This window comes from Neltuma alba, unplaced genomic scaffold (assembly GCF_004799145.2).
Source record: "Neltuma alba isolate B1F8T4 unplaced genomic scaffold, ASM479914v2 tig00013353_pilon, whole genome shotgun sequence".
NCBI lineage: Eukaryota > Viridiplantae > Streptophyta > Magnoliopsida > Fabales > Fabaceae > Neltuma > Neltuma alba.
The window spans coordinates 66,961-93,036 of record NW_021637619.1 but is presented as its reverse complement, the minus strand read 5'-3'; the positions used below and the strand labels follow the sequence as shown (position 1 = coordinate 93,036).

The 26,076-nt window shown below is 31.9% G+C and overlaps 1 protein-coding gene across 6 annotated transcripts in view; it reads right to left on the bottom strand.

The window, feature by feature from the left end:
* LOC114736654 (MADS-box protein JOINTLESS-like) overlaps positions 1 to 26,076 on the bottom strand; it is a 62,274-nt gene that overhangs the window by 13,176 nt on the left and 23,022 nt on the right. The window contains exons 1-4 of one of the 6 annotated variants that reach the window (XM_028924528.1): positions 15,694 to 15,768; positions 15,231 to 15,415; positions 12,299 to 12,371; positions 152 to 211 (exon numbers count right to left, since the gene is read on the bottom strand). The exons of 1 other annotated variant lie outside the window; for it this stretch is intronic. In XM_028924528.1, coding sequence (XP_028780361.1) covers positions 152 to 211; positions 12,299 to 12,371; positions 15,231 to 15,412 — 315 coding nt within the window. In that variant the 5' untranslated portion in view covers positions 15,413 to 15,415; positions 15,694 to 15,768. Of the gene's footprint in view, positions 1 to 151; positions 212 to 12,298; positions 12,372 to 13,363; positions 13,434 to 15,230; positions 15,466 to 15,693; positions 15,769 to 21,273; positions 21,348 to 21,486; positions 21,526 to 26,076 lie in introns of those variants that run through there. 4 more of the 6 variants (XM_028924531.1, XM_028924529.1, XM_028924533.1 and 1 more) reach the window with 4 other exon arrangements.

The following is a 26,076-nucleotide window of genomic DNA, read 5'->3' as shown; positions in this document are numbered from 1 at the left end:
GCTCTTCAAGCTTCTGTAATACATTTACGTTCAATCTTCCAAGCCCTTCTCCCCTCAACTGCCTTTCAATTATAAGACAGTCATGCCGCAAAATAAAAACTTTACTGTATATATATGTAATAGCACGTAAATATATATACATACATACTTTCAGTTCCTGAACCTTATTGGCTTCTTCCTTGCTGAGCTTGCTGAAAGTGTCCCTGTCATACTCTGCATAACATTTATGATTATTTTATTTATTCTGCATTTTATGAGGTGGAGACTTATTTCATTTCAAACTATACACGAGGGCATGTATATAATAAGGAGGAGAAATTCCCAGGCGCCATATGATACCACCTCATTTGTATAACATTATCTATGTCTTCAAGACAGCACATTGTTGAAATGATATCTTATATAGTACCTCTGTTTCTTAATACAAGACACATTGACTAATTTGACGAGATTAAAGAAGTTACTAAATTGCTTTGAACTATTTACTTCTATCATTTTTCTCCAGACTAATTTGCCTCAATTATAATTTGATATATAATCTAATGATCAACATGAATATTTTAGAGAGATCATGTAATACATATTATAATTAATTAATTTAGTAACTTTCCTAAGTTTTCCAAAAATGAGTCAATTGAGTCTTGTATTAAAGACCAAAAGTAGTATCTGTGATTTATGAAAACTGTGGGGAAGCTTAATTAGTCTTGCTATTTAACAACTGGAGTTAAGCTTAATTTTAACTCTGGTTATATGCCATTATTCTCATAGTTAGACAGAACCACGGTTAAACCATTTGCTCCAGATGATTCACCGTGGTTTGAGAAATCACAGTGAAGTTCTTGCTGCAGTTAAATCTTTAAAAATTTGGAGCCACGGCACTTTTTCGTAATGAGAGAGAATAATAAAATGATTCAACAAGCATTTTCATCTTAATAATAGCTAAGTCGACCGCATACGCAGCTTGATTAATTTCCAAATATATAATCAATAATATTGCTACAGCATAAGCAACAGGAACTATTCAGGACTTATTATGGCCCAATTTGTTTAAAATTAAAGAAACAAGTGGTTTCAGTTAAGTTGAACACTTGAATTGTTGGAGAAGATTAAGCTAATCATGAAGGTTTTGTTGGGAAAAAAAAATCTATTTTCACCTTTTTTTTTTTGGGATAAGCTATTCCAAATAGCTTGTCAAAACAGGCATTTTCCAACGCATCCCTCATATATGATTAGCTTAAACTTGACTGAAAATGCAAACCCTTGCTTTGACAACACGGCTCAAACCTCGTTTTATCTGTTCCTCAAGCTTCTCTAATTCATTTATGTTCAATCCTTCAAGCTCTTCTCCCTTCAACTGACGTTCCATATAATTATAAGGTATAGTCATCCCCTTAGCAAGGCAATATAAGTCTTGTTAGCTTTTTCCTTGCTGAGCATGCTGAAGGTTTCCTTTTCATACTATGCATAAATTCCCCATGAGATTTCTATCAGTTCATTATTATTGAATTTCAGGTCAAGCATAATGAAAAACGTAACTTTTATCTATATGCATAGCATTTTATTACTATTAGTCTTCACATTGTTCGCGGACTTGAAGCATTCTTTTTATTTATTCATAGGTCTCATTTGATATCACCTCATTTGGATCCTTATTTAGCTTTAGACTATGCCTGGTGGAGATGAGCTATGAGCTATGAATCCAAATATTTCATCCTTTCTAAACTAAATTATTATATAAACATAGAAAAGGGGAAAATCTAGGTAAGTAAATAAACAAGTTGAAGAGGGATAAGGGATAAAGTTCTTGAAATTAAAGGGAACGGAACCAGTGTACTATGGCGAGGACAATTCAACAAAAATAATCTAAATATCTATATATAATATAACAAACCTTTTAAGTTGTGCTATTCTTAAGATATGGAATAATCTTATAAGTTGTATAATAATTGAGATATGGAATAAGTGTCGCATAACTCAGGCTAGTTTATAATATTTAAAGGAGGAAGAAAATGGGGCAAAAGGATTGGGAAGCATATATTTAGAAGAAGTCAGTTTCAGGGGAAAATAAAAATTATGCATCATAATCTTACCAAAACAGATGAATGATATAATCCATCGATTTGTGAGTGCTGATCACATCTTTCAATAAGCTGCTGCACACTATGACAACGAAAAACACAGATGATTCAAAATTTATTCTGCACACTACACACTGTACACAGTATTGGACCAAAAAGAGAAGGGGTATTGGAGAACTTGAACCCACGAGCATTATATGATATGCTACCTCCAGTCCTTAATATAATATATACTTAACTAATTTGAATAGATTAAGGAAAGTAATTAAATTATTTACAAATACCCTCTTAAATCATTTGGATTGAAATTACCCTTTGATGCAAATCTCTTTAATATATGCAATTAATAGGGTTAATTTGGATAAATAAGGGAAACAAAATGGATTGGAGTCTTATATTTAGGACCAAATTCAAGTATTCAATTTAATAAGGACTAGAGATTAATATTATACATCAGCCCCTAAAATAATTTTTTATTCATCAATTTCTGGTATAAACACAGACACCACAAATGCAAGTCTCTTCAATCTTTGAAGCACTACAAGGCATTTTGACACAACTTTGTGTGACTAAAATCATCAAATGAATGGTAACCAAAAAAAGAAAAGGAGTAGTAAACATAAAAGTTGCACGTTAAAAGATTATAAATGCAATCAAATCCAAGTGACTCTAATTTTCATCCTATGATTCATTAGTTGTGATGTCAAAATTACTCTCTCTTGGTAATTCCATGACTTTGACTGCGACCCTTTTTCCCTCTGTTCTTCCTCAGGTTGGATCAATGGCTTTGATACTTCGGCATTTTTTTCAAAATGGGACAATTACAGCCACTCATCAAACCAGGCATGGAGAGAAATTATGGAAATAGCTTGCGTTAATCACGTCTTTATGATAAAATGGTGGAAATATCCTTATGTCTTAATGAAAAATTAAAAGAAAAATGACACAGACACTACCCTACATGGAGATTAATTATTAAACTACATGTGATTTATAGAGAAAGATGTATAAAGAAGCCGGATATAGAAAATAATGTGGAGAGATAGCATTTTGGAATACAACAAATATATTGACTTATATTTGATTAAAACATGTCCTAATAACAAATGCGCATATTCACTTAGGTTTTGCAGAAAATTCGTTTCTAGCTGACAGAAGCAAAGCACTTAAAATAACTCGTTCATGATCACAAATGGATTTAAGATGATGATTAAAATTCTAAAAGGGATAACTATAAAGGTTTCATCGCTCTGAGTCTCCAGTGTTTCCAATCAAATTAAACATGGCAATTTTCAAACCTAGTGATCTGCAGGAATGAAGAGTATTATCGTGTTTGGTTAGCGTGTTGAATAGGACCATTACTCTTAGACAATAAAATTACTATATCTCCTATCTTATGGTTCAATGGTGTGTTTTTTAGATTATCAACATAAGTGTGGGGTGACCTCCCATATCGCATAAGTAGTTTCAGAATTTTGCTTTATTTCTTGTATATTTTGAACTTCACTCACTCTTTTTCCTTTTTGTTTTTTCCTCCACTTCCTGTGCTACTAATATAAACCTCTTCTAACTTTTATTCACCGTACTAAGCTAGGGAACAAATTTTGATTACCAGGACAGATTTCATACTTAGCAAGTCTTAGTAGTTTTGCATGTGTGGGCGCATACCAAATGCCGTAATAATACACATGCAAATATATAACATTAAACTTCACATGTATACCGTGATGTTATCTATCTGAGGGTCCTCTACAGGATTGAAAGAGATTAGAAATTGAAATACTAATCTCGCAAAGTAAAGAAAGAGGAAAAACTCAATGCGTTGTGTTACACTGCCATTACAGAAAATATTCTTTTGCGTAACTGACATAAAGCCTCTAAATGAAGCCCCAGAAAGCGCGTTTTCTTCTGAAAACTTTCTCAAATGAGATATTTTACTTACCCTAAATGAATCAATCCTTTCCTTTGCCTAAGTGGTCAGAAGGTCTCATTCAAAATAAAACGTCCGCTTGTCTAGTGGCTTATATACGCGCATTACTCTATAATATGGCAATGAAGACACACACACACACACAGAGATATATATGTGCATATTTGACATGAAATGAACCATATAACATGACAGCATGTTGGTATTTTCTTTGCAGTTACATATCAAAACAACAAGTGTAAGTTTTTAAAGCCATTTTTCTTTGTTACGATGCAAAAAATAAGATATACATGAATAAAGGGGGAAACATTCAAGAATCATAAACTAAGAAGTCGAAGTTTTAGAAAATCAAAAAGCTAAGTACAGCAAGTCAGCCAAGATTATCATTATTATTTTCTCAGAAAAGTGTTTGATAGAAACAGTGAGATTCTCTAAGCTAGCACGTTCGTGGTCATTCTCCTGTACGTTTGTCTAGACCAATGAGTTTAAAATAAGACTAAAATAATGAGCACCAGTACATAATTACGAATGTTGCACGTACGTGCGAAAATTAAACAATAATTACCTGGCAAAAGCATTCAAACATCAACAATTTGCAGATAGATCGAAAATACTAGACAATATATATAAAGATGAAAGGGAAAATGAAAACGAAGAGAGAAAGAGAGAGACCTTGAGCTAGCATATCCGAAGAGCTTCCCAGTAGAAGAAAAGACCATGAGAGCAATCTCAGCATCACAGAGAGTTGATAGTTCCTGAGCTTTCTTGAATAGCCCTTTTCTTCTCTTTGAGAACGTCACTTGCCTCGCAGTTATGTTATCGATCTTCTTTATTTCGATTTTCTGTCTTGTCATTTCCTTATTAAGCAAAAATAGACCCAAAAATCAGGGACGAAAATAAGGAAAAAATTCACTAATGATCAATAAGTATGGTAGATTCAGCCTGAAAATAAAAATTACTGAATATTTCATAATTAAAAAAAACGGAATATTTAGTTTTCGACCAGTTAAAGGAAAGGAGGAGGCTCATTATCTCTCAAATCGAAGTAGAAAATCAATCTCAGATCCAATAAGCAACACAGAAAATTGTTCTTAGGTGGACAGAAAGAAGAAAAGAACTAAGGAGAAATTAAACCTTGAAGAACAAAGAGGGCCTCCAATCAGAACAAGCAGACGATTGAGGAAACTTACTGTAAAACACCAAAGTGTTGAGGATTAAACAAGAAGAAGGGGCAAACGAAGATAGGGGAGAGAAAAGAAAGAGAGAGACAAAGACAAAGAGAAGGGGAATGTCACAGGAAAAGAAAAAGAGGAAAATAGTTGGTTTGAAGTACTAGTGTCTAAAAGAGGAAACGAAAGATTGCAAGAAAGAAATAGGAAGATGCTCACCACAGGTGCGATGAAGAGAAAGTACTAGTTGAAGAGAAAGCTTAGCCAGAGCTGCGATGAACCCCACCTATCAATAGTCCATGAGAGAACAAACACAGAGAGGAGAGAGGAAGGCACGTGGGAAGAGGAGGAAACGAACTTTTTTGAGAAATAACGTTAATTACTAGTAATGGAGTGGGGTAACGATGCTTATTTCGTTTTCTTTCCTTTTGTGGATTTAAATGGTGAGTGGGGGCGGCACGACACAGTACACGCCCCACGCAACACCATCCAATGAATTGCAGAGAGAGAGATGCGTGAGCGATGCGTGCGGGTTTTTTTTTTTAAACTGTGAGAGATGTGTGAAATTCAGCTTAGAGGAAATGACACTTCGGGACCAAACAAAATCATATTTTGGGAAAAAAACATAAAAGTGATAGGATTTTTTTTTTTTGGGTAAAAATCACAATACACATCTACGAATGGTTTGACATTGGATACATCTAACTGGTTGTTTTTTTCTCTTTGTAATAGATTGTGAAATTGATATAATTACATGTTTATGAGCTGTAAACAAAAGTTGGTTATGTGTCATTTTGATACACAATAAGTTGTTATTATTTGCACCCTTTAATGTCAATATACCACTCTTTACTTGTCATTCATAACACATCCGTTATCAATTTATGTGCTAATATAAATTTGAAAAAACGTGATTTCAAGTTACATAATATTATACGACTTCATATAATATCATTAATTTCTCAAAACTAATGTATTTTGGTTATAATATGATATAAAATTAATATTAACAATTGATTATCATTGATATAAAATTATAAAATCACTTCTCATTATGACACATTTATTTATTTATTTATTGGTCAAATGACACATTCAATTGTTAATGGTAGCACTTTTGCTTGTGAATAATTGCAATATCACTTGTTAATTTATCAGCTAATATAAATTTTTAAAAAATGTGATTTCAAATTATATAATGTCTAGACTAATACATAACTTTTTTCGCTCACCTAAGTTACTTTATTTGTTGCCGTTTACAATAAGGACTACATATTGAATTTTGTTTATAATGATTGTTGTGATATTCATGTCTTGCTGATGTTATATTGTTTATTTCCTTAAAATAAAAAACACACAAATTCTCAAAATCACATATATCAATAAGAAAATTTTCAAGTGATAGTGCAAGCATTAAGAATTGACGCAAGGAATATTGATTCAAATTTAAAATTCAATTGTTCACCAAAAAACAATTTAAAATTCAATTATATTTCACTTAAAATAAAAATATTATATCATCTTGTATCACATTATAATCAAAATGTAGTACTGAACTTTATGTTAATTAAATGATATTTTTTTAAACTCGCATAGATTCATATGAGCATATAAATTGATAAGTCACAATAATATTATTGACAAGTCATAGTACTACCATTAACAAGTTAATGTGTCATTATTGACAAGTAATTTCATAATTTTGTATTAATGATAATTGACTTTTTATAACAATTCTATATCAAATTTATAAATAAAATGTACTAATTTAGAGGAATTGATGATGTTATATGATGTCACATGATATTATGTAACTTAAAATCACATGTTTTCCAAGTCCATATCAGCACATAAATTGATAATTGATAGTGCCATGAATGACAAGTGACAAAAAGTATATTAACAATGAAAGGTGTAGATAATAACAACTGATTATGCATTAGAATGTAACATATCAGTTTGTAGCTAACTTTAATTTACAACTTCATATGTATGTAATTACACCAATTTCCTAACCTGTTGAAAAAAAACATACAATTGAATGTATGAAATGTCAAAATAACTATTGGTGTGTTTTGTGACATTTACAAAAACTTTCTGTCACTTCTATTTACAACAAAATTCTCTCCATTCATCATTTATTTGGGTTCAAAATGGCTTTTCTTTTTGCCTTTCTTCTTCTTTTGCCTCCTGTGACTGCTTACCTTTCTTTATTGCCTCTTCTTCATAACCTCCACTAATGAGTCACAGGCATAGAAGGTCATGGTTTCTGTTAAAAACATAACAAAACCAATTAATATAAACCTGCAAAACACAGTTATTATTATCATTAACAACTCAAGCAACTATATTGACAATTATCGTAGCCTACATCAACAATAAAGTTTTCTATTTGGTACTAAGGGTTTCTATCTATACCAATCTTCATGTTTTTCATCAATTCCTACTAAATCATGTCAAAATAGAGCAAGCCCACCCTTAATTCATCCACAATATACCCAAAAACAAAGCACACATAATCATGCCATCCATGCTAAATCCCTAAACTAAATGACCAACACACAAAAAACCAAAAACACAAGTGATTTTTAACAATTGTTGATGATAGTAGAATGGGCAAGATTTTCATATGGGAATGGAGAAGGAACAAGATAAAGTTTGGGTTCATTTTTTCTCGTCTTCTACTAATAGGTGCCAACTTTCAGTCTAGAACAAAGCAACTTTTAAGAATTTCGGTTGCCTCTTACTAGGAGTGAAGATGTCCTTTCACACTTCACTAAATTACACTCAAACCCCTTTGAAACTTCAAATTCACTACCAAGTTTCCTAAAACCTTTTTGCTCTATGTTGTGTTTCATGGAACCTTGTCATTTTTCTTTTTTTAAATCATTTTTCTCTTTTTAAATGATCTAATTCTAAAATAAGGATTAATATATCTCACCTTTAATTTCCAAAATTTTGCATATTTTTTATGAATAAAAAATACTGTTCTGAGGATTAAATTTTTTTTTAAGCCGATCAAAATAAAATAAAATTTTAAAAACCAAACCACTGCTTTTAAGTTTCTAAGGTCAAAACAAAAATGAAATCAAATTTAAAGAACTAAATATGATATTAACCCTTAAAACAACTGTGTTCATGGATTTAGTGGTTATTATATTATTTAGATAAACCCTGCTACATTAAATCACTAATAAAGTAATTCTGTTACACTAATCAATATAAAATTGTATCATATATAAACTGCCACAACCTAATACCTTCATTGAGTGACTAATTTAAAGAAATTAAAAATTTTACTAAATTAATTAATTATGCCTAAAAGAAAGAAACCAAACATACGTTTTGGCCAAAATATAAACAGTGCAGTGTTCACCTCGAACTGTGTATGTATAAAAAGCCAATCTCGTCACACAAAGCATGAAATGTTTGTTTTCTTAATTTGTTTTAGCAATAAACATATAATTCTCAATATCAAATCCATATGTTGAAAAGTATTGTTTTAATTAAGAATGGTCCGTTTATAATTAATTTTACAGTGGTAATACGTAAGTATATAGTATTAGATTAATTCTTTTTTTTTTTTTCGGGGAATATATCAAATAACCACCACTATAGCGGGTGAATGAAGCTGCAGCACATTAGGGCCGAGCATTGGGCCCTTTGTTTATACATGACTTTGGAATTCAAATACAACACCATTGGATATATATATATATATATGTTCATTTGGTCAATTTATGTAATCAATACCTACTTACTTACAGATTAAAAGCAAACTTAAATTCTTATGAAATAATGGGAAAAAAACTACTGCATTGGTTAAATTCGCCAACAAGAATGACAAGAAGTATTTACGGTTTGACATTACAAGTAGGATCAAATCCACAATTGCTTCTCATTTATAGGAAATTTTCATGACACTAGGCTATAAGGCTATTATTGGCTTTGTGACGCAATGTTGATTGCTAAAAAGGGACAACGCTGCGCGGATTCCATAGCTCCTCAGAAAATATTTCAGGAATAAAAAATTAAAACTTCACTATAATTCTCCTTATTACTTATTAACACATGCAACCCTCAATGTTTGACAATTCAGAACACTGACAAAGACATATTCACTTATCATCATATGATTTCAATGCTTCTCCAAACTGTTCAAGATCTGACTGCTAAAATTTACTTTTTGTTTTGAGATCTTCAATATTATATTTCTATATAAAACCAAGCCATCATGTAATCACAAGTCTATTCAAGGTTATCAAATCAGGATACTAATTGTGAATCGGAAAACCCATTTTTCGAATCTTGAATCGAAACTTATCATGAATTGTAAGATTCATGAACAATTATTAAAGGTGACATACAGGTAATTTTATAGAAGAGAACATCAAAAGTTTGTAGATATTAGGTTCTATACACCTTACAAAAAATAAAAAAACCAATATATATCAAATTTCAATGACAAATAGTCCCCAAAATCAATTAAGGAATAAAAAATTAGAGTTTTGATTGATATTTGATAAGCTGAAAGTGATAAGTGCATTAGGGAGTATTTATACAACAGATTGTCTCCTGTAAAGAACAAAAAAAATCAGAAAAAATAAACATGAAAAAAGTTTTTTAACATGTTAAGTCAGATCCAGCACGACTCAACACTGTTTGAATCGCACAATTCTGGTGTGAATCTCACAATTCTAGTGTGAATCACAAGATTTAGGCCACAAAAAGATACAATGAGAGATTCATATCTTTTATTGTCTATTTTGTCTCGAATCGCAAGATTCGAATCGCAAATCGTAGGATTCTAACTACAATGAGTCTATTCACTATACCAGCAATATCATGAGAAGTTAGCAACAGAATCTTGCATTCTCTTGGTATGCTTGATTATCAGAAAGCTCAAGAATGGACAGTTAAGCTAGCTATACTCACCGCAATTTGAGAGAAGTGTCTGAACTATCATCATCATGTGGAGGATCAAATATGCTGCCAATGTCGGCTGACTCAGATGACTGACCTCCTTGTTCTTGTGAAAGATTCCTCACCTAAACGCAGATATTTCCCATCTTTTAAGACTCTTTTTCAGAACAAGAAATTTGATAACTAGATTGGAACAGCTGGTTCAACCAGTGAAGTGGACCTTCCTTTGATTTAAAATGCTTTCAAAAGCGTCCACATGATAGTCAAATTTGGTCAACAACAAATAAAAAAACTGATTTTCTTTATGTATACAACTTCGATAAACTAATTCAATAATGACCCATTCAACTGAGGATCATCCGTTAACTATTTCAATGGCATGAACATTAGAAACACAGGAATTCAACGGCTTACAGTTAAAAAACACTTCAAAATTCCGATAACCTGTTTTAATCGCTGGTTCTCTACCACCAATTGGATTCTCTGCACGGGCAAAACAAGTAGCATTTTCAAATAAGTGAGGGAACCTAAAAGCTAGATATGTAGTTTTAATAGTTAACGGATTAAATATGAAGATGCAAACACAGGCAAGGAATACTCAATTCAATCCATAGATGTCCTAGACTTGTTATTTAGTCCATAGTGCATATTTTAATGAATTTTTTTTTATTCTATCAAATATTGAATAGACGAATCATGTAGTTTTTTTTTTTTTTTTTCAAACCTTATATGTCAATGATTCAAATTCTCCGTGTATGAATGGATTAAGGAGGACGGGAAAGGGAAAGAAAGTTTGACAATGATAATTCTTTTCTTTTCTCAAGCTTCAAGTAATAACTAAACAAAAATATATAAGATTTCAACAATTAAATTTGGAATGTGCCTGACCTTTCTCTTGAGCGCATCGATCTCTTTCAACATTATGTCGCCCTGCAAATCACAAAAAGAACCATCTATGCAGATTAGTTAAAATAATTTCTGGATATCAGCAAAGTGGCTCCAATAAAACAATCGCTAAAGCTTTCCTCTCTAGTGTGTTTGGAAAGAGTAGTGTAAGGGAGAAAATTTGTTTGAAGGTATTTGAGTGAGACCTTTGGAAAATACCCTCTTTATGTTAGCAGAAAGTGGATTTTTGAATTATTCCAGCAATGTATGGAAGTAATTTTGTTTCAAAATTAATTTAAAAAAAAAGAAGAAGCAGAATTCTCCCACAATATACCATACAGATTAATTTCCGTTCAACTTAATCAACTTCATAAATTTTCAATACAGCTAGGTGTGGGTAATAAAAATCCAAAGTAAATAGTTTTACTTGCAAAAAATTTGGAAATGAAGCTTTATCCAAACTAGAAAATGAATGCAAAAACCTACAAATAGCTTCCTAATTACTTTTCAAACTGAAAAATAGGTCCAGGAAGATAGGTTCTTCCATAATAGACTCTTATTGCTATTGATAACTATATATGTCATTTCAAAACTCATCTATAATTGAAAAGATAAGCTTCTCATGGTCCCAATATATAACAATGCTGAGAGCTAAGCTTAATTTTAACTCTGGTTATTGTTCTCATAGTTATACAGAACCATGGTTAAACCATTTGTTCCAGATGATTCACCGTGGTTTGAGAAATCACAGTGAAGTTCTTGCTGCAGTTATATCTTTAAAAAGTTGGAGCCAGGGCACTTTTTGTAATGAGAGAAAAAAACAAAATGATTAAACAAGCATTTTTAACTTAATAATAGCTAAGTCGACCGCATAAGCAGCTTGATTAATTTCCAAATATATAATCAATAATATTGCTACTGCATAAGCAACAGAAACCATTCAGGACTTATCATGGCCCAATTTCTTTAAAATTAAAGAAAAATGTGATTTTAGTTAAGTTGAACACTTGAATTGTTGGGAAAAGATTAAGCTAATCATGAAAGTTTTGTTGGAAAAAAATTATTTTTAGCTTCTTGTTTTTTTTTTTTTTTGGGGATAAGTTATTCCAAATAGCTTATCAAAATAAGCTTTTTCCAACACATCCCTCATATGTAATTAGCTTAAATTCTCCCAACAACTCCCTCATACTCCCAACAACTTCCTCATGTTTAGCCCAACTAAGATCAATTTTCTTAAACTTAAATAAAGTGGCGCTATATCACAAGAATGATGAAGCCAAAAGATTGAGAAATACATAAAAATGTGCGTGTACCTCTATAGAAGGATGGTCTAATCTTTCAGTGTCGTCTGAGAGCGGACCAAGCCTTTCAATAACCAGCTGCACGCTATATGAAGGGAAAAAATTGGGTTAATTAAATATTTCTTCCTTCAAATTTGCACTTTCTTTAACATGCTCATGAAATCTGACACTTTCTTTAACAAAACGCGGACCTTTGCTTTGACAACACTGCTCAAACCTCTTTTTATTTGGTCCTCAAGCTTCTCTAATTCATTTATGTTCAATCCTTCAAGCTCTTCTCCCTTCAACTGCCTTTCAACATAACTATAAGGTATAGTCATCCCCTTAGTAATGCAATACAAGTCTATGCACAGAGGAGGCACAAAATAAAAACTTCAGTGGACATGCGCGCTCGCGCGCGCGCACACATATATTTGTATTACGTACCTAAACTCCTGAGTCTTATTAGCTTCTTCCTTGCTGAGCATGCTGAAGGTTTCCTTTTCATACTATGCATAAATTCCCCATGAGATTTCTATTAGTTCATTATTATTGAATTTCAGGTCAAGCATAGTGAAAAACGTAACTTTTATCTACATACATAATATTTTATTACTATTGTTATTCACATTGTTCGCGAACTTGAAGCTTTTTTTTTTTTTTTTATTTATTCATAGGCCTCATTTGATATCACCTCATTTGGATCCCGTTTTAGCTTTGGGCTATGCCAGGTGGAGATGAGCTATGAGCTATGAATCCAAATATTTCATCCTTTCTAGACTAAACTATTATATAAACATAGAAAAGGGGGAAATCTAGGTAATTAAACAAATAATCAAGTTGAAGAGGGATAAGGGATAAAGTTTTTGAAATCAAAGGGAACGGAACCAATGTACTGTGACAAGGACAATTCAACAAAAACAATCTAAATATCTATATATAAAAGATCTTACAAGTTGTACCATTCATGAAATATGGAAAAAGTATCGCAAAACTCAGGCTAGTTTATAAAGGAGGAAGCAAATGGAGCAAGAGGATTGCCAAGCATATATTTAGAAAGTCAGTTTCAGGGAAAAAAATTATGCATAATGATCTTACCAAAACAGATGAATGATATAATCTCTCAATTTGTAAGTGCTGATCATATCTTTCGATAACCTGCTGCACACTATGATAAGGAAAAACACAGATGATTCAAAATTTATTCTGCACACTATACACTGTACACAGTATTGGACCAAAAAGAGAATGGGTATTAGAGAACTTGAATCCATGAGTATAATATGATATATTATCTCTAGTTCTTAATATAAGGTGTAATTAACTAATTTGGATAAATTAAAAAAAATAATTAAGTTAGTTATTTGTAAAAAATATGTGTTGATTTAACTAAAATATCCTCTTCAATCATCTGAATTGAAACTAGGCTTTGATGCAAACTTCTTTAGCATATGCACAATTTATAGGTTTAGTTTGGATAAATAAAGGGAGGAATGGATTCAGGTCTCATATTTATAATCATATTCAATTCCAGAGGTAGTATTATATATCAGCCCCCTGAAATAATTCTTTATTCATGAATTTCTGGTATAAACACAAACACTTCATATGCAAGTCTCTTCAATTGAAGTACTACTAGGATTTTTGACACAACTTTGTGTGACCAAAATCATCGGATAAATGGTAAGCAAAAAAAAAAAATAATCAAATAAGTAGTAAACATAAAAGTTGCACGTTACAAGATTATAAATGCAATCAAATGCAAGAGACTCTAATTTTCATTCTATGATTCATTAATTGTGATGTCAAGATTACTCTGATGACAACTACAAGTAGCAGCCTGATTATACTCTCTTGGTAATTCCATGACTTTGACTGCGACCCTTTCTACCTCTTTTCTTCCTTGGGTATTTGTTATGAAAGTGGACAATTACAACCACTCCTCAAACCAGTCATGGAGAGAAATTATGGAAATAGCTAGGGAGCACATTTTGATAACCAGGAACATTTCATCTTTAGCAATTTTTAGTAGTTTTGCATGTGTGGCTGCATGCCAAATGCCTATAGTACACACATGCAAATATATAAATTTGAACTTCACACATATACTGATGTGATGTTATGTATCTAAGGGTCCTCTAGAGGATTGGAAGAGATTAGAAATTGAAATACTAATCTCGCAAAGAAAAGAAAGAGGAAAACTTAACGCGTTGTGTTACACTGCCATTACAGAAAATAGTCTTTTGCGTTAACTGATATAAAGCCTCTAAATGAACACTCAGAAAGTGCGTTTTCTTCTGGAAACTAAACACGTTCTCAAATCAGATATTTTACCCTAAGCACTTTTTTTTTTTTTAACTTAAGCAAGCTTAATGAACTAATCCTTTCCTCTGCCTCATAAGTGGTCAAAAGGTCTCATTCAAAATAAAGCATCCCCTTGTCGAGAGGCTTATATACGTGGAATAATCTATAATAAGGCAACGAAGATATAGATATATATATATATATCCATATTGGAAATGAAATGAACTATAACATGTCATCATGTTGGTATTTTCTTTGTTAGGATGCAAAAAATAAGATATACATTAATAAAGGGGAAAACACTCAAGAATCATAAACCTAGAAGTCGATGTTTTAGAAAATCAAAAAGCTAAGTACAGCAAGTCAGCCAAGAAGATCATTATTATTTTCCCAGAAAATTGTTTGATAGAAACAGTGAGATTCTCTAAGCTAGCACGTTCGTGGACATTCTCCTGTACGTTTGTCTAGACCAATGAGTTTAAAACAAAATTAAAATAATGAGCACAAGTACATAGTTACGAATCTTGCAGATACGTATGAAAATTAAACAAATAATTACCTGGCAAAAGCATTCAACTATCATCAAAGTGGAAATAGATCGAAAATCTTTCTGAGAATATATAAAGATGAAAAGGAAAATTGGAAGAAGAGAGAAAGAGACCTTGAGCTAGCATATTCAAAGAGCTTCCCAGTAGAAGAAAAGACCATTAGAGCAATCTCAGCATCACAGAGAGTTGATAGTTCCTGAGCTTTCTTGAATAGCCCTTTTCTTCTCTTTGAGAACGTCACTTGCCTCGCAGTTATGTTATCGATCTTCTTTATTTCTATCTTCTGTCTTGTCATTTCCTTATTAAGCAAAAATAGACCCACAAATCAGGGACGAAAATAAGGAAAACAATTCATTAATAATCAATAAATATGATAGATTCAGACTGAAAATAAAAATTACTGAATCTTTTATAACTTAAAAAAACGGGATATTTAGTTCCCGACCAGTTAAAGGAAAGGAGGTGGCTCATTATCTCTCAAATCGAAGTAGAAAATCAATCTCACATCCAATAAGCAACACAGAAAATTGTTCTTGGGTGGACAGAAAGAAGAAAAGAATTAAGGAGAAATTAAACCTTGAAGAACAAAGAGGGCTTCCAATCAGGACAAGCAGACGATTGAGGAAACTTACTCTAAAACACCAAAGTGTTGAGGATCAAACAAGATGGAGAGGAAAATGAAGAAAGGGGAGAGAAAAGAAAGAGAAAGAGACGGGGAATGTTACAGGAAAAGAAAAAGAGGAAAATAGTTGTTTTGAAGGATTAGTGTCTAAAAGATGAAACGAAAGACTGCCAGAAAGAGGAAGATGCTCACCAAGAATCTGGAATCAACCCCAGTTGAAGAGAAAGCTTAGCCAAAGGTGCGATGAACCCCACCTATCAATAGCCCATGAGAGAACAAACACAGAGGAGAGAGAGAGAGAGACATTTGGGAAGAGGAGGAAACGAACTTTTTTTGAGAAATAACGTTAATTACTAGTTACGGAGTGGGGTAACGAAGCTTATTTCGTTTTCTTTCCTTTTGCAGACTTAATGGTGAGTGGGGGTAGGCCCGACGCAGTAAAAATTGCAGAGAGGGATAAGTGGGAGATGTGAGAGATGCATGAGGGATGCGTGCGGGTGCTTTTTTTTTTTAACTGTGAGAGATGTGTGAAATTCAACTTAGGGGAAATGACCCTTTGGGACCCAACAAAATGATATTTAGGAAAGAAAACCATTTTCGGCTTAGAGAATTTTTTGTAAATAAAAGTGATAGGAATTTTTTTTTGTTAATGTTACAGTACACACCTACGATTAGTTTGATATGGACATGTGTAACTATATTTTTTCTTTGTAACAAATTGTGAAACTGGTGTAATTACATATATACGAGCTGTAAATGAAAATTGATTGTATACTATTCTGATACAAAAAAAGTTGTTATTATTTGTATTCTTCAATGTCAATGTGCCTTTTACTTGCTACTCATAACACTGTCAATTGTCAATTTATATGCTAATATAAGTTTTAAAAAACATGATTTTAAGTTACATAATGTCATATAACTTCATATAATATCATTAATTTCTCTAAACTAATAGATTTTGGTTATAATGTGATATAGAATTGTTATTAATAGTCGACTATCACTAATATAAAATTATGAAATTACTTGTCATTTATGATGCATTTATTATTATTTTTTGGTCAAAGGACACATTCAATTGTTAACGGTGGCACTCTAGCTTGTCAATAGTTGCCATATCACTTGTTAATTCATCAACTGATATAAATTTTTTTTTTTAAAAAAAGTTAATTTCAAGTTATATAATGTCTAAGCTAATATGTGACTTATTTCGTTAGCCTAGGTTACTTTACTTGTTGTGGTTTACAATAAGGACCAGCTGATCCTTACATATTGAATTTTGCTTACAATGATTTCTATGGTATTCATGTCCTGTTGTTGTTACATTGTTTATTTCCTTAACATAAAAGACAGGCCAATTCTCAAAATCACGTATATCAATAAGAAAATTTTCAAGTTATAGTGCAAACATTAACAATTAACACAAGGAACATTGATTCAAATTTTAAATTCAATTATATTTCACTTAAAATAGAAATATTATATCATCTTATATCACATTATAATCAAAATGTATTGTTGGAATTTATGTTAATTATATGATATTTTTTCCAAAACTTAAATAAATTCATATGAATGTATAAATTGACAAGTCATAATGATGTTATTAACAAGTCACAGTGCTACCATTAACAAGTGAATGTGTCGTTAATGACAAGTAATTTCATAATTTTGTATTAGTAATAATTGACTTTTAATAATAATTCTATATCACATTTATAACTAAATGTATTAATTTAGAGGAATTGATGACATCATATGATGTCGTATGATATTATATAACTTAAAATCACATTTTTTCCAAACTCATATCAACAAGTAAATTGACAATTGATAGTGCAATGAATGGCAAGCGACGAAAAGTGTATTAACAATGAAAGGTGTAGTTAATGACAACTAATTAGACATCAAAATATAATATATCAGTTTGTAGGCAACTTTAATTTATAGCTTTATATCCATATAATTACACCAATTTCACAACCTATTAAGGAAAAAAAACATACAATTGAATGTATCAAATGTCAAATTAACTGTTAGTGTGTATTGTGACATTTACAAAAAATTCTCTCTAATCATCATTTATTTGGGTTCAAAATAGCTTTTCTTTTTACCTTTTTTCTTCTTTTGTCTCATGTGACTACTCACCCTTCTTCATTGCCTTTTCTTCCTCCTTTTGTAATATCGACTAATTAGTCAATAGAAGGTTATGGTCTGTGTTAAAAACATAATAACAAAACCAGTTAAGGTAAACTTGCATGAAACAATTATCATTAACAACTCAAGCAATTATATTAACAATTATCACAACCTATATTAAAAACGGAGTTTTCTAGTTTGTAGTAAGGGTTTCTTTCTATATCGGTCTTTATCTTTTTCATCGATTCCCACCAAATCATGTCAAAATAGAGCAAGCCCACCCTCAATTTACTCACAATATATCTAAAAACAGAACACCCATTATCACCCTACCTATCTATCATAAATCTTTAACTTAAATAACCAACACACACAAAATCAAAACACACAAGCGATTTTTAACAATGGTTAATGTGAGTGGGGTGGGCAAGATTTTCAGATAACAATGGAGAAGGAACTAGATAAAGTTTGGGCTCGTTTTTCCTTTTACCTTTTGCTAATAGGCATCGATTTTTAGTCGGAAACAGAGCAACTTTTAGCAATTTTGGTTGCATCTTACGGGGGCAAAATTATCTTTTCACATTTCATTAAATTGCACTCAGGTCCTCTTGGGATTTCAAATTCATTACAAATTTCCTAAAATCTTTTTGCCATATTTTGTGTTTCATAAGACATCAGTGTCATTTTTCCTTTTTTTTTTTTATATCAAATTTTAATAACCAACTCAGGTCCCCTTGGGACTTCAAATTCATTACGAATTTCCTAAAATTTTTTTGCCATATTTCGTGTTTCATAAGACATCAGTATCATTTTTTCTTTTCTTTTTTTTTTATATCAAATTTTAATAACCAACACCACTACTTCTAAGTTTCTAAGGCCAAAACAAAAATAAAGTCAAGTTTAAAGAACTAAAGATGATATTAACCCTTACAACAATTCATGGATTTAATAGTTATTATATTTTCTAGATAAACCACGCTATATTAAATCACTAATAAAGTGATTTTGTTACACTAATCAATATGAAAGCGTATCATATACAAACTACTACAATGTAGTACCTTCATCCCTTATTATAACACATACAGTTGACTAATTTAAAGAGATTAAAAATATACTAAATTAATTATGCCCAAAAAAAAAAAAAAAGAAACATGACATACTCTTCGGCCAACATATTAACAGTGCACTGTTCACCTCGAACTTTGTATGTATCAAAAGCCGATCTCGTCACACAAGACATGAAATGTTTGTTTCCTTAATTTGCTTTAGCAATAAACATATTATTCTCAATATCAAATCCATATGTTGAAAAGTATTGTTTTAATTAAGAATGATCAGTTTATAATCAATTTTATATTGGTAACACGTCAGTATACAGTAATACATTTATTCCTTCTTTTTTTTTGAGGTACGGAATATATCAACTAACCTACACTATAGCGGGTGGATGAGGCTGTAGCACATTAAGGCCAACCATTGGGCCCTTTCTTTATACATGACTTTGGAATTCAGAAACAACACCATTGGATAAATAAAATATATATCTGTGTGTGTGTGTGTGTGTGTTCATTTGGTCAATTTATGTAATCAATACCTACTTACTTACAGATTAAAAGCAAACTTAAATTCTTATGAAATAATGGGAAAAAACTCCTGCATTTGGGAAAAAACTCCTGCATTGGTTGAATTTCACCTACAAGAATGATAATCTCAATGGTTCTGCTCTATAGTGCCTCGTCATCTTTTTTTGCTTTTCTCATTTAAATAAAGACAATCTGCAACACAAAGACAATAAACTTAAGTTAAAGTTTTAAGAATATATGCCACAGATCCATATCTGATCCTTAATTTCACACACACACGCACACACACGCACAAAAATAAATTTAGTCTCACATTCAATGCATGCAAGAATACATATTCTAAATACATTGTGTAAAGACAAGCTAAAGTTCACTGTTTTTGACTTCCTTTTTTTTTTGGCAAGAAAGACAACAAGTATTAAAAGCTTGAGATTACAAGTAGGATCAAACTCACAATTACTTCTCATTTATAGGGAATTTTGATGACACAATGTTGATTGTCAAAAAGAGACAATGCTGTGCGGATTCCATAGCTCCTGAGATAATATTTCAGCAGTAAAAAATTAAAATTTCACTTCAATTCTCCTTAGTACTTATTGATGAATACAGGCAACCCTCAATTAATATTTGATTATCAGAAAGCTCAAGAATGGACAGTTAAGTTAGCTATACTCACCCCAAGTTGAGAGAAGTGTCTGAACTATCATCATCATGTGGAGGATCAAATATGCTGCCAATGTCGGCTGACTCAGATGACTGACCTCCGTGTTCTTGTGAAAGATTCCTCACCTAAACGCAGATATTTCCCATCTTTTAAGACTCTTTTTCAGAACAAGAAATTTGATAACTAGATTGGAACAGCTGGTTCAACCAGTGAAGTGGACCTTCCTTTGATTTAAAATGCTTTCAAAAGCGTCCACATGATAGTCAAATTTGGTCAACAACAAATAAAAAAACTGATTTTCTCTATGCATACAACTTAGATAAACTAATTCAATAATGACCCATTCAACTGAGGATCATCCGTTAACAGGGCAATAAAATTTAAATCAATGTCCTAGCTAGTTCGATGCTATAAACATTAGAAACACAGAAATTTAACGGTTTACAATGAAAACACACTTCAAAATTCCGATCACCTGATTTAATCGCTGATTCTCTTCCACCAATTGGATTCTCTGCACGGATAAAAAAAGCAGCATTTTCAGACAAGTGAGGGAACCTAAAAGCTAGATATGTAGTTTTAATACTTACGGATTAAATATGAAGATACAAACACAGGCAAGGAATACTCAATTCAATCCATAGATGTCTTAGACTTGCTATTCTTTAGTCCATAGTGCATATTTTAATGAATTCTTTTATTGTATCAAATATTAAATAGAAGAATCATGTAGAATTTTTTTTTTTTTTTCCCAAACTCTGCATGTTACTGATTCAGATTCTCCCTGTATGAATGGATTAAGGAGGATGGGGAAGGGAAAGAATGATTGACGATGATAATTCTCTTTTTTTTTTCCCAAGCTTCAAGTTATAACTAAACAAAAAGATGTAAGATTTCAAAAATTAAGTTTGGAATGTGCCTGACCTTTCTCTTGAGGCGCATCGATCTCTTTCAACATTATGTCATCCTGCAAATCACAAAAACAACCATCCATGCAGATTAGTTATAATAATTTCTCGATATCAGCAAAGTGGCCCCAATAAAACAATCGCTAAAGCTTTCCTCTCTAGTACACAAATAAATATGCAACATAGAAGTGGACAAGACAATTCAAACCTTTGCTCTGACAACACGTTTCAAACCTTTTTCTAATTGCTCTTCAAGCTTCTGTAATTCATTTATGTTCAATCCTTCAAGCTCTTCTCCCTTCAACTGCCTTCAAATTACAAGACATAGCCATCCCTCAGTTATACAACAGTGCAGGTCTATGCATAGAGAAGGCACGAAATAAAAACTTCACTCTCTATATATGTAATAGCACGTAAATACACACACACACACATATACACACATACTTCAGTTCCTGAGCCCTATTGGCTTCTTCCTTGCTGAGCTTGCTGAAAGTGTACCTGTCATACTATACATAACAATTATGATTCATTAGTATTGAATTTCAGGTGAAGCAAACGTGAAGTGTGTGCGCGCGTGCGCGTGTACACAATCTTCTCTCTTTCACTAAAATTTTCGTCCGTTTTTATTTATTCTGCATTCTATGAGGTAGAGACTTATTTCATTTCAAACTATATGTGAAGGCATGTATATAAGGAGGAGAAATTCTCAGGTGCCGTATTATTGAAATTATATCTTATATGTTTAACTAAAGCCAGCCCCATGCATTTGAAAAGTCTGCAGTGAGTTGTGCTATCTGTGCTTTATGAAAATTTGGAGGGAAGCTTAGGTTTATTTGCTATATTTAACAACCGGAGTTAAGCTTAATTTTAACTCATAGTTATACAGAATCATGGTCAAACCATTAGTTCCAGATGATTCATTGTAGTTTGAGAAATCATAGTTAAGTTCTTGCTGCAGTTAAATCTTTAAAAAGTTGGAGCCAGGGCACTTTTTTGTAATGAGAAAGAATAATAAAATGATTAGACAAGCATTTTCGTCTTAATAATAGCTAAGTCAACCGCATAAGCAGCTTAATTACTTTCCAGACATATAATCAATAATACTGCCACCGCATAAGCAACAGGAACTATTCAGGACTTGTTATGGACCAATTTGTTTAAAATTAAAGAAAAAAGATATTTTAGTTAAGTTTAACACTTGAATTGTTGGAAGAAGATCACATTAAGATTTTGCTGGGGAGAAAAAAATCTATTTTTGGCTTCTTCTTCTTTTTTTCTTTTTTTTTTGGGGTAAGCTACTCCACAGAGCTTAAAAAAGCTTTTTCCCACACATCCCTCATATGTAATCAGCTTACCCAGCAACTTCCTCATGTTTAGCCCAAGTACCATCATTTTTTTTTAAACAAAAGTGCAAACCTTTGCTTTGACAACACGGCTCAAACCTCTTTTTATTTGTTCCTCAAGCTTCTATGATTCATTTCTGTTCAATCCTTCAAGCTCTTCTCCCTTCAACTGCCTTTCAATATAATTATAAGGTATAGTCATCCCCTTAGTAATGCAATATAAGTCTATGCATAGAGGAGGCACAAAATAAAAGCCTCAGCGTACATGCGCGCGCGCGCGCACATTTGTATTTCGTACCTCAATTCCTGAGTCTTATTAGTTTCGTACATAATATTTTATTACTATTATTATTCACATTGTTCGCGAACTTGAAGCTTTTTATTTATTTATTTATTCATAGGTCTCATTTGATATCACCTCATTTGGATCCTGTTGTAGCTTGGGGCTATGCTAGGTGGAGATGAGCTATGAGCTATGGATCCAAATATTTCGTCCTTTCTAGTTATATAAACAGGGAAAAGGGGAAAATTTGGGTAATTAAACAAATAATCAAGTTGAAGAGGGATAAGGGATAAAGTTATTAAAATCAAAGGGAACGGAACCAATGTACTGAGACAAGGACAATTCAACAAGAACAATCTAAATATCTATATATAATATAAAAGATCTTATAGGTTGTACTATTCATGAGATATGGAATAAGTGTCGCATAACTCAGGCTAGTTTATAATACTTAAAGGAGGAAGAAAATGGAGCAAAAGGATTGCGAAGCATATATTTAGACGAAGTCAGTTTCAGGTAAAAAAAATATGCATAATGATCTTACCAAAACAGATGAATGATATAATCTCTCAATTTGCGAGTGCTGATCATATCTTTCAATAACCTGCGGCACACTATAATAAGGAAAAAGACAGATGGTTCAAAATTTATTCTGCAAACTACACCCTGTACGCAGTATGGGATGAAAAAGAGAAGGGGTATTAGAGAACTTGAACCCCCAAGTATAAAATGATATACCATCCTCAGTCCTTAATATAATATCTACTTAATTAATTTGGATAGATTAAGACACAATTAAATTAGTTATTTGTCAAAAATATGTGTTGATTTTTCTAAAATATCTTCTTAAATGATTTGCATTGAAACTATCCATTAATGCAAACTTCCCTGGGAGACGCGCAATTAATAGGGTTAATTTGGATAAATAAAAAAAGGAATGGATTGGGGTCTTATATTTATAACCATATTCAATTCCCCTACTAGCTCTTATATTAGAGACTAGAGGTAGTATTATTATATCAGCCCCTAAAATCATTCTTTATTGACGAAATTCTTTGGGTGACTAAAATCATCAAATGAGTTGTAACCCCCCAAAAAAAAAAAAATCAAATGAGAAGTAAACATAAAGGTTGCACGTTAAAAGATTATAAATGCAATCATATGCAAGTGACTCTGATTTTCATTCTATGGTTAATTAATTACGATGCCAAAATTACTCGATGACAACTACAAGTAGTAGCCTGATTATTCTCTCTTGCTAATTAATTCCATGACTTTAACTGCGACACTTTTTACTTCTTTTCTTCCTCAGGTTGGATTAATGGCTTTGATACTTTTTTTTAACTGAAAGGGGACAATTACAACCACTCCTCAAACGAGTCATGGAGAAATTATGGAAATAGCTTGCGTTATCGCGTCTTTATGATAAAATGGCAGAAATATCCTTGTATTCATAGGTCTCATTTGATATCACCTCATTTGGATCCTGATTTAGCTTTGGACTATGCTTCGTGGAGATGAGCTATGAGCTATGAATCCAAATATGTCATCCTTTCTAAACTAAATTATTATATAAAACAAAGAAAAGGGGAAAATCTAGGTAAGTAAACAAATAAACAAGTTGAAGAGGGATAAGGGATAAAGTTCTTGAAATTAAAGGGAACGGAACCAGTGTACTATGGCAAGGACAATTCAACAAAAACAATCTAAATATCTATATATAATATAACAAACCTTTTAAGTTGTGCTATTCTTAAGATATGGAATAATCTTATAAGTTGTATAATAATTGAGATAGAATAAGTGTCGCATAACTCAGGCTAGTGTATAATATTTAAAGGAGGAAGAAAATGGGGCAAAAGGATTGCGAAGCATATATTTCGACGAAGTCAGTTTCAAGGGAAAATAAAAAGTATGCATCATAATCTTACCAAAACAGATGAATGATATAATCCCTCGATTTGTGAGTGCTGATCACATCTTTCAATAAGCTGCTGCACACTATGGCAACGAAAAACACAGATGATTCCAAATTTATTCTGCACACTACACACTATACACAGTATTGCACCAAAAACAGAAGGGGTATTGGAGAACTTGAACCCACGAGTATTATATGATATGCTACCTCCGGTCCTTAATATAATATATACTTAACTAATTTGAATAGATTAAGGAAAGTAATTAAATTAGTTATTATGTTTGTATACCCTCTTAAATCATTTGGATTGAAATTACCCTTTGATGCAAATCTCTTTAATATATGCAATTAATAGGGTTAGTTTGGATAAATAAGGGAAACAAAATAGAGTGGAGTCTTATATTTAGGACCAAATTGAAGTATTCAACTTAATAAGGACTAGAGATTAATATTATACATCAGCCCCTAAAATAATTTTTTATTCATCAATTTCTGGTATAAACACAGACACCACAAATGCAAGTCTCTTCAATCTTTGAAGTACTACAAGGCATTTTGACACAACTTTGTGTGACTAAAATCATCAAATGAATGGTAACCAAAAAAAGAAAAGGAGTAGTAAACATAAAAGTTGCACGTTAAAAGATTATAAATGCAATCAAATCCAAGTGACTCTAATTTTCATTCTATGATTCATTAGTTGTGATGTCAAAATTACTCTCTCTTGGTAATTCCATGACTTTGACTGCGACCCTTTTTCCTTCTGTTCTTCCTCAGGTTGGATCAATGGCTTTGATACTTCGGCATTTTTTTTAAAATGGGACAATTACAACCACTCCTCAAACCAGTCATGGAGAGAAATTATGGAAATAGCTTGCGTTAATCACGTCTTTATGATAAAATGGTGCAAATATCCTTATGTCTTAATGAAAAATTAAAAGAAAAATGACACAGACACTACCCTACATGGAGATTAATTATTAAACTACATGTGATTTATAGAGAAAGATGTGTAAAGAAGCTGGATATAGAAAATAATGTGGAGAGATAGCATTTTGGAAAACAACAAATATATTGACTTATATTTGATTAAAACATGTCCTAATAACAAATGCGCATATTCACTTAGGTTTTGCAGAAAATTCGTTTCTAACTAACAGAGGCAAAGCACTTAAAATAACTCGTTCATGATCACAAATGGATTTAAGATGATGATTAAAATTCTAAAAGGGATAACTATAAAGGTTTCATCGCTCTGAGTCTCCAGTGTTTCCAATCAAATTAAACATGGCAATTTTCAAACCTAGTGATCTGCGGGAATGAAGAGCATTATCGTGTTTGGTTAGCGTGTTGAATCGGACCATTACTCTTAGACAATAAAATTACTATATCTCCTATCTTATGGTTCAATGGTGTGTTTTTTAGATTATCAACATAAGTTTGGGGTGACCTCCCATATCGCATAAGTAGTTTCAGAATTTTGCTTT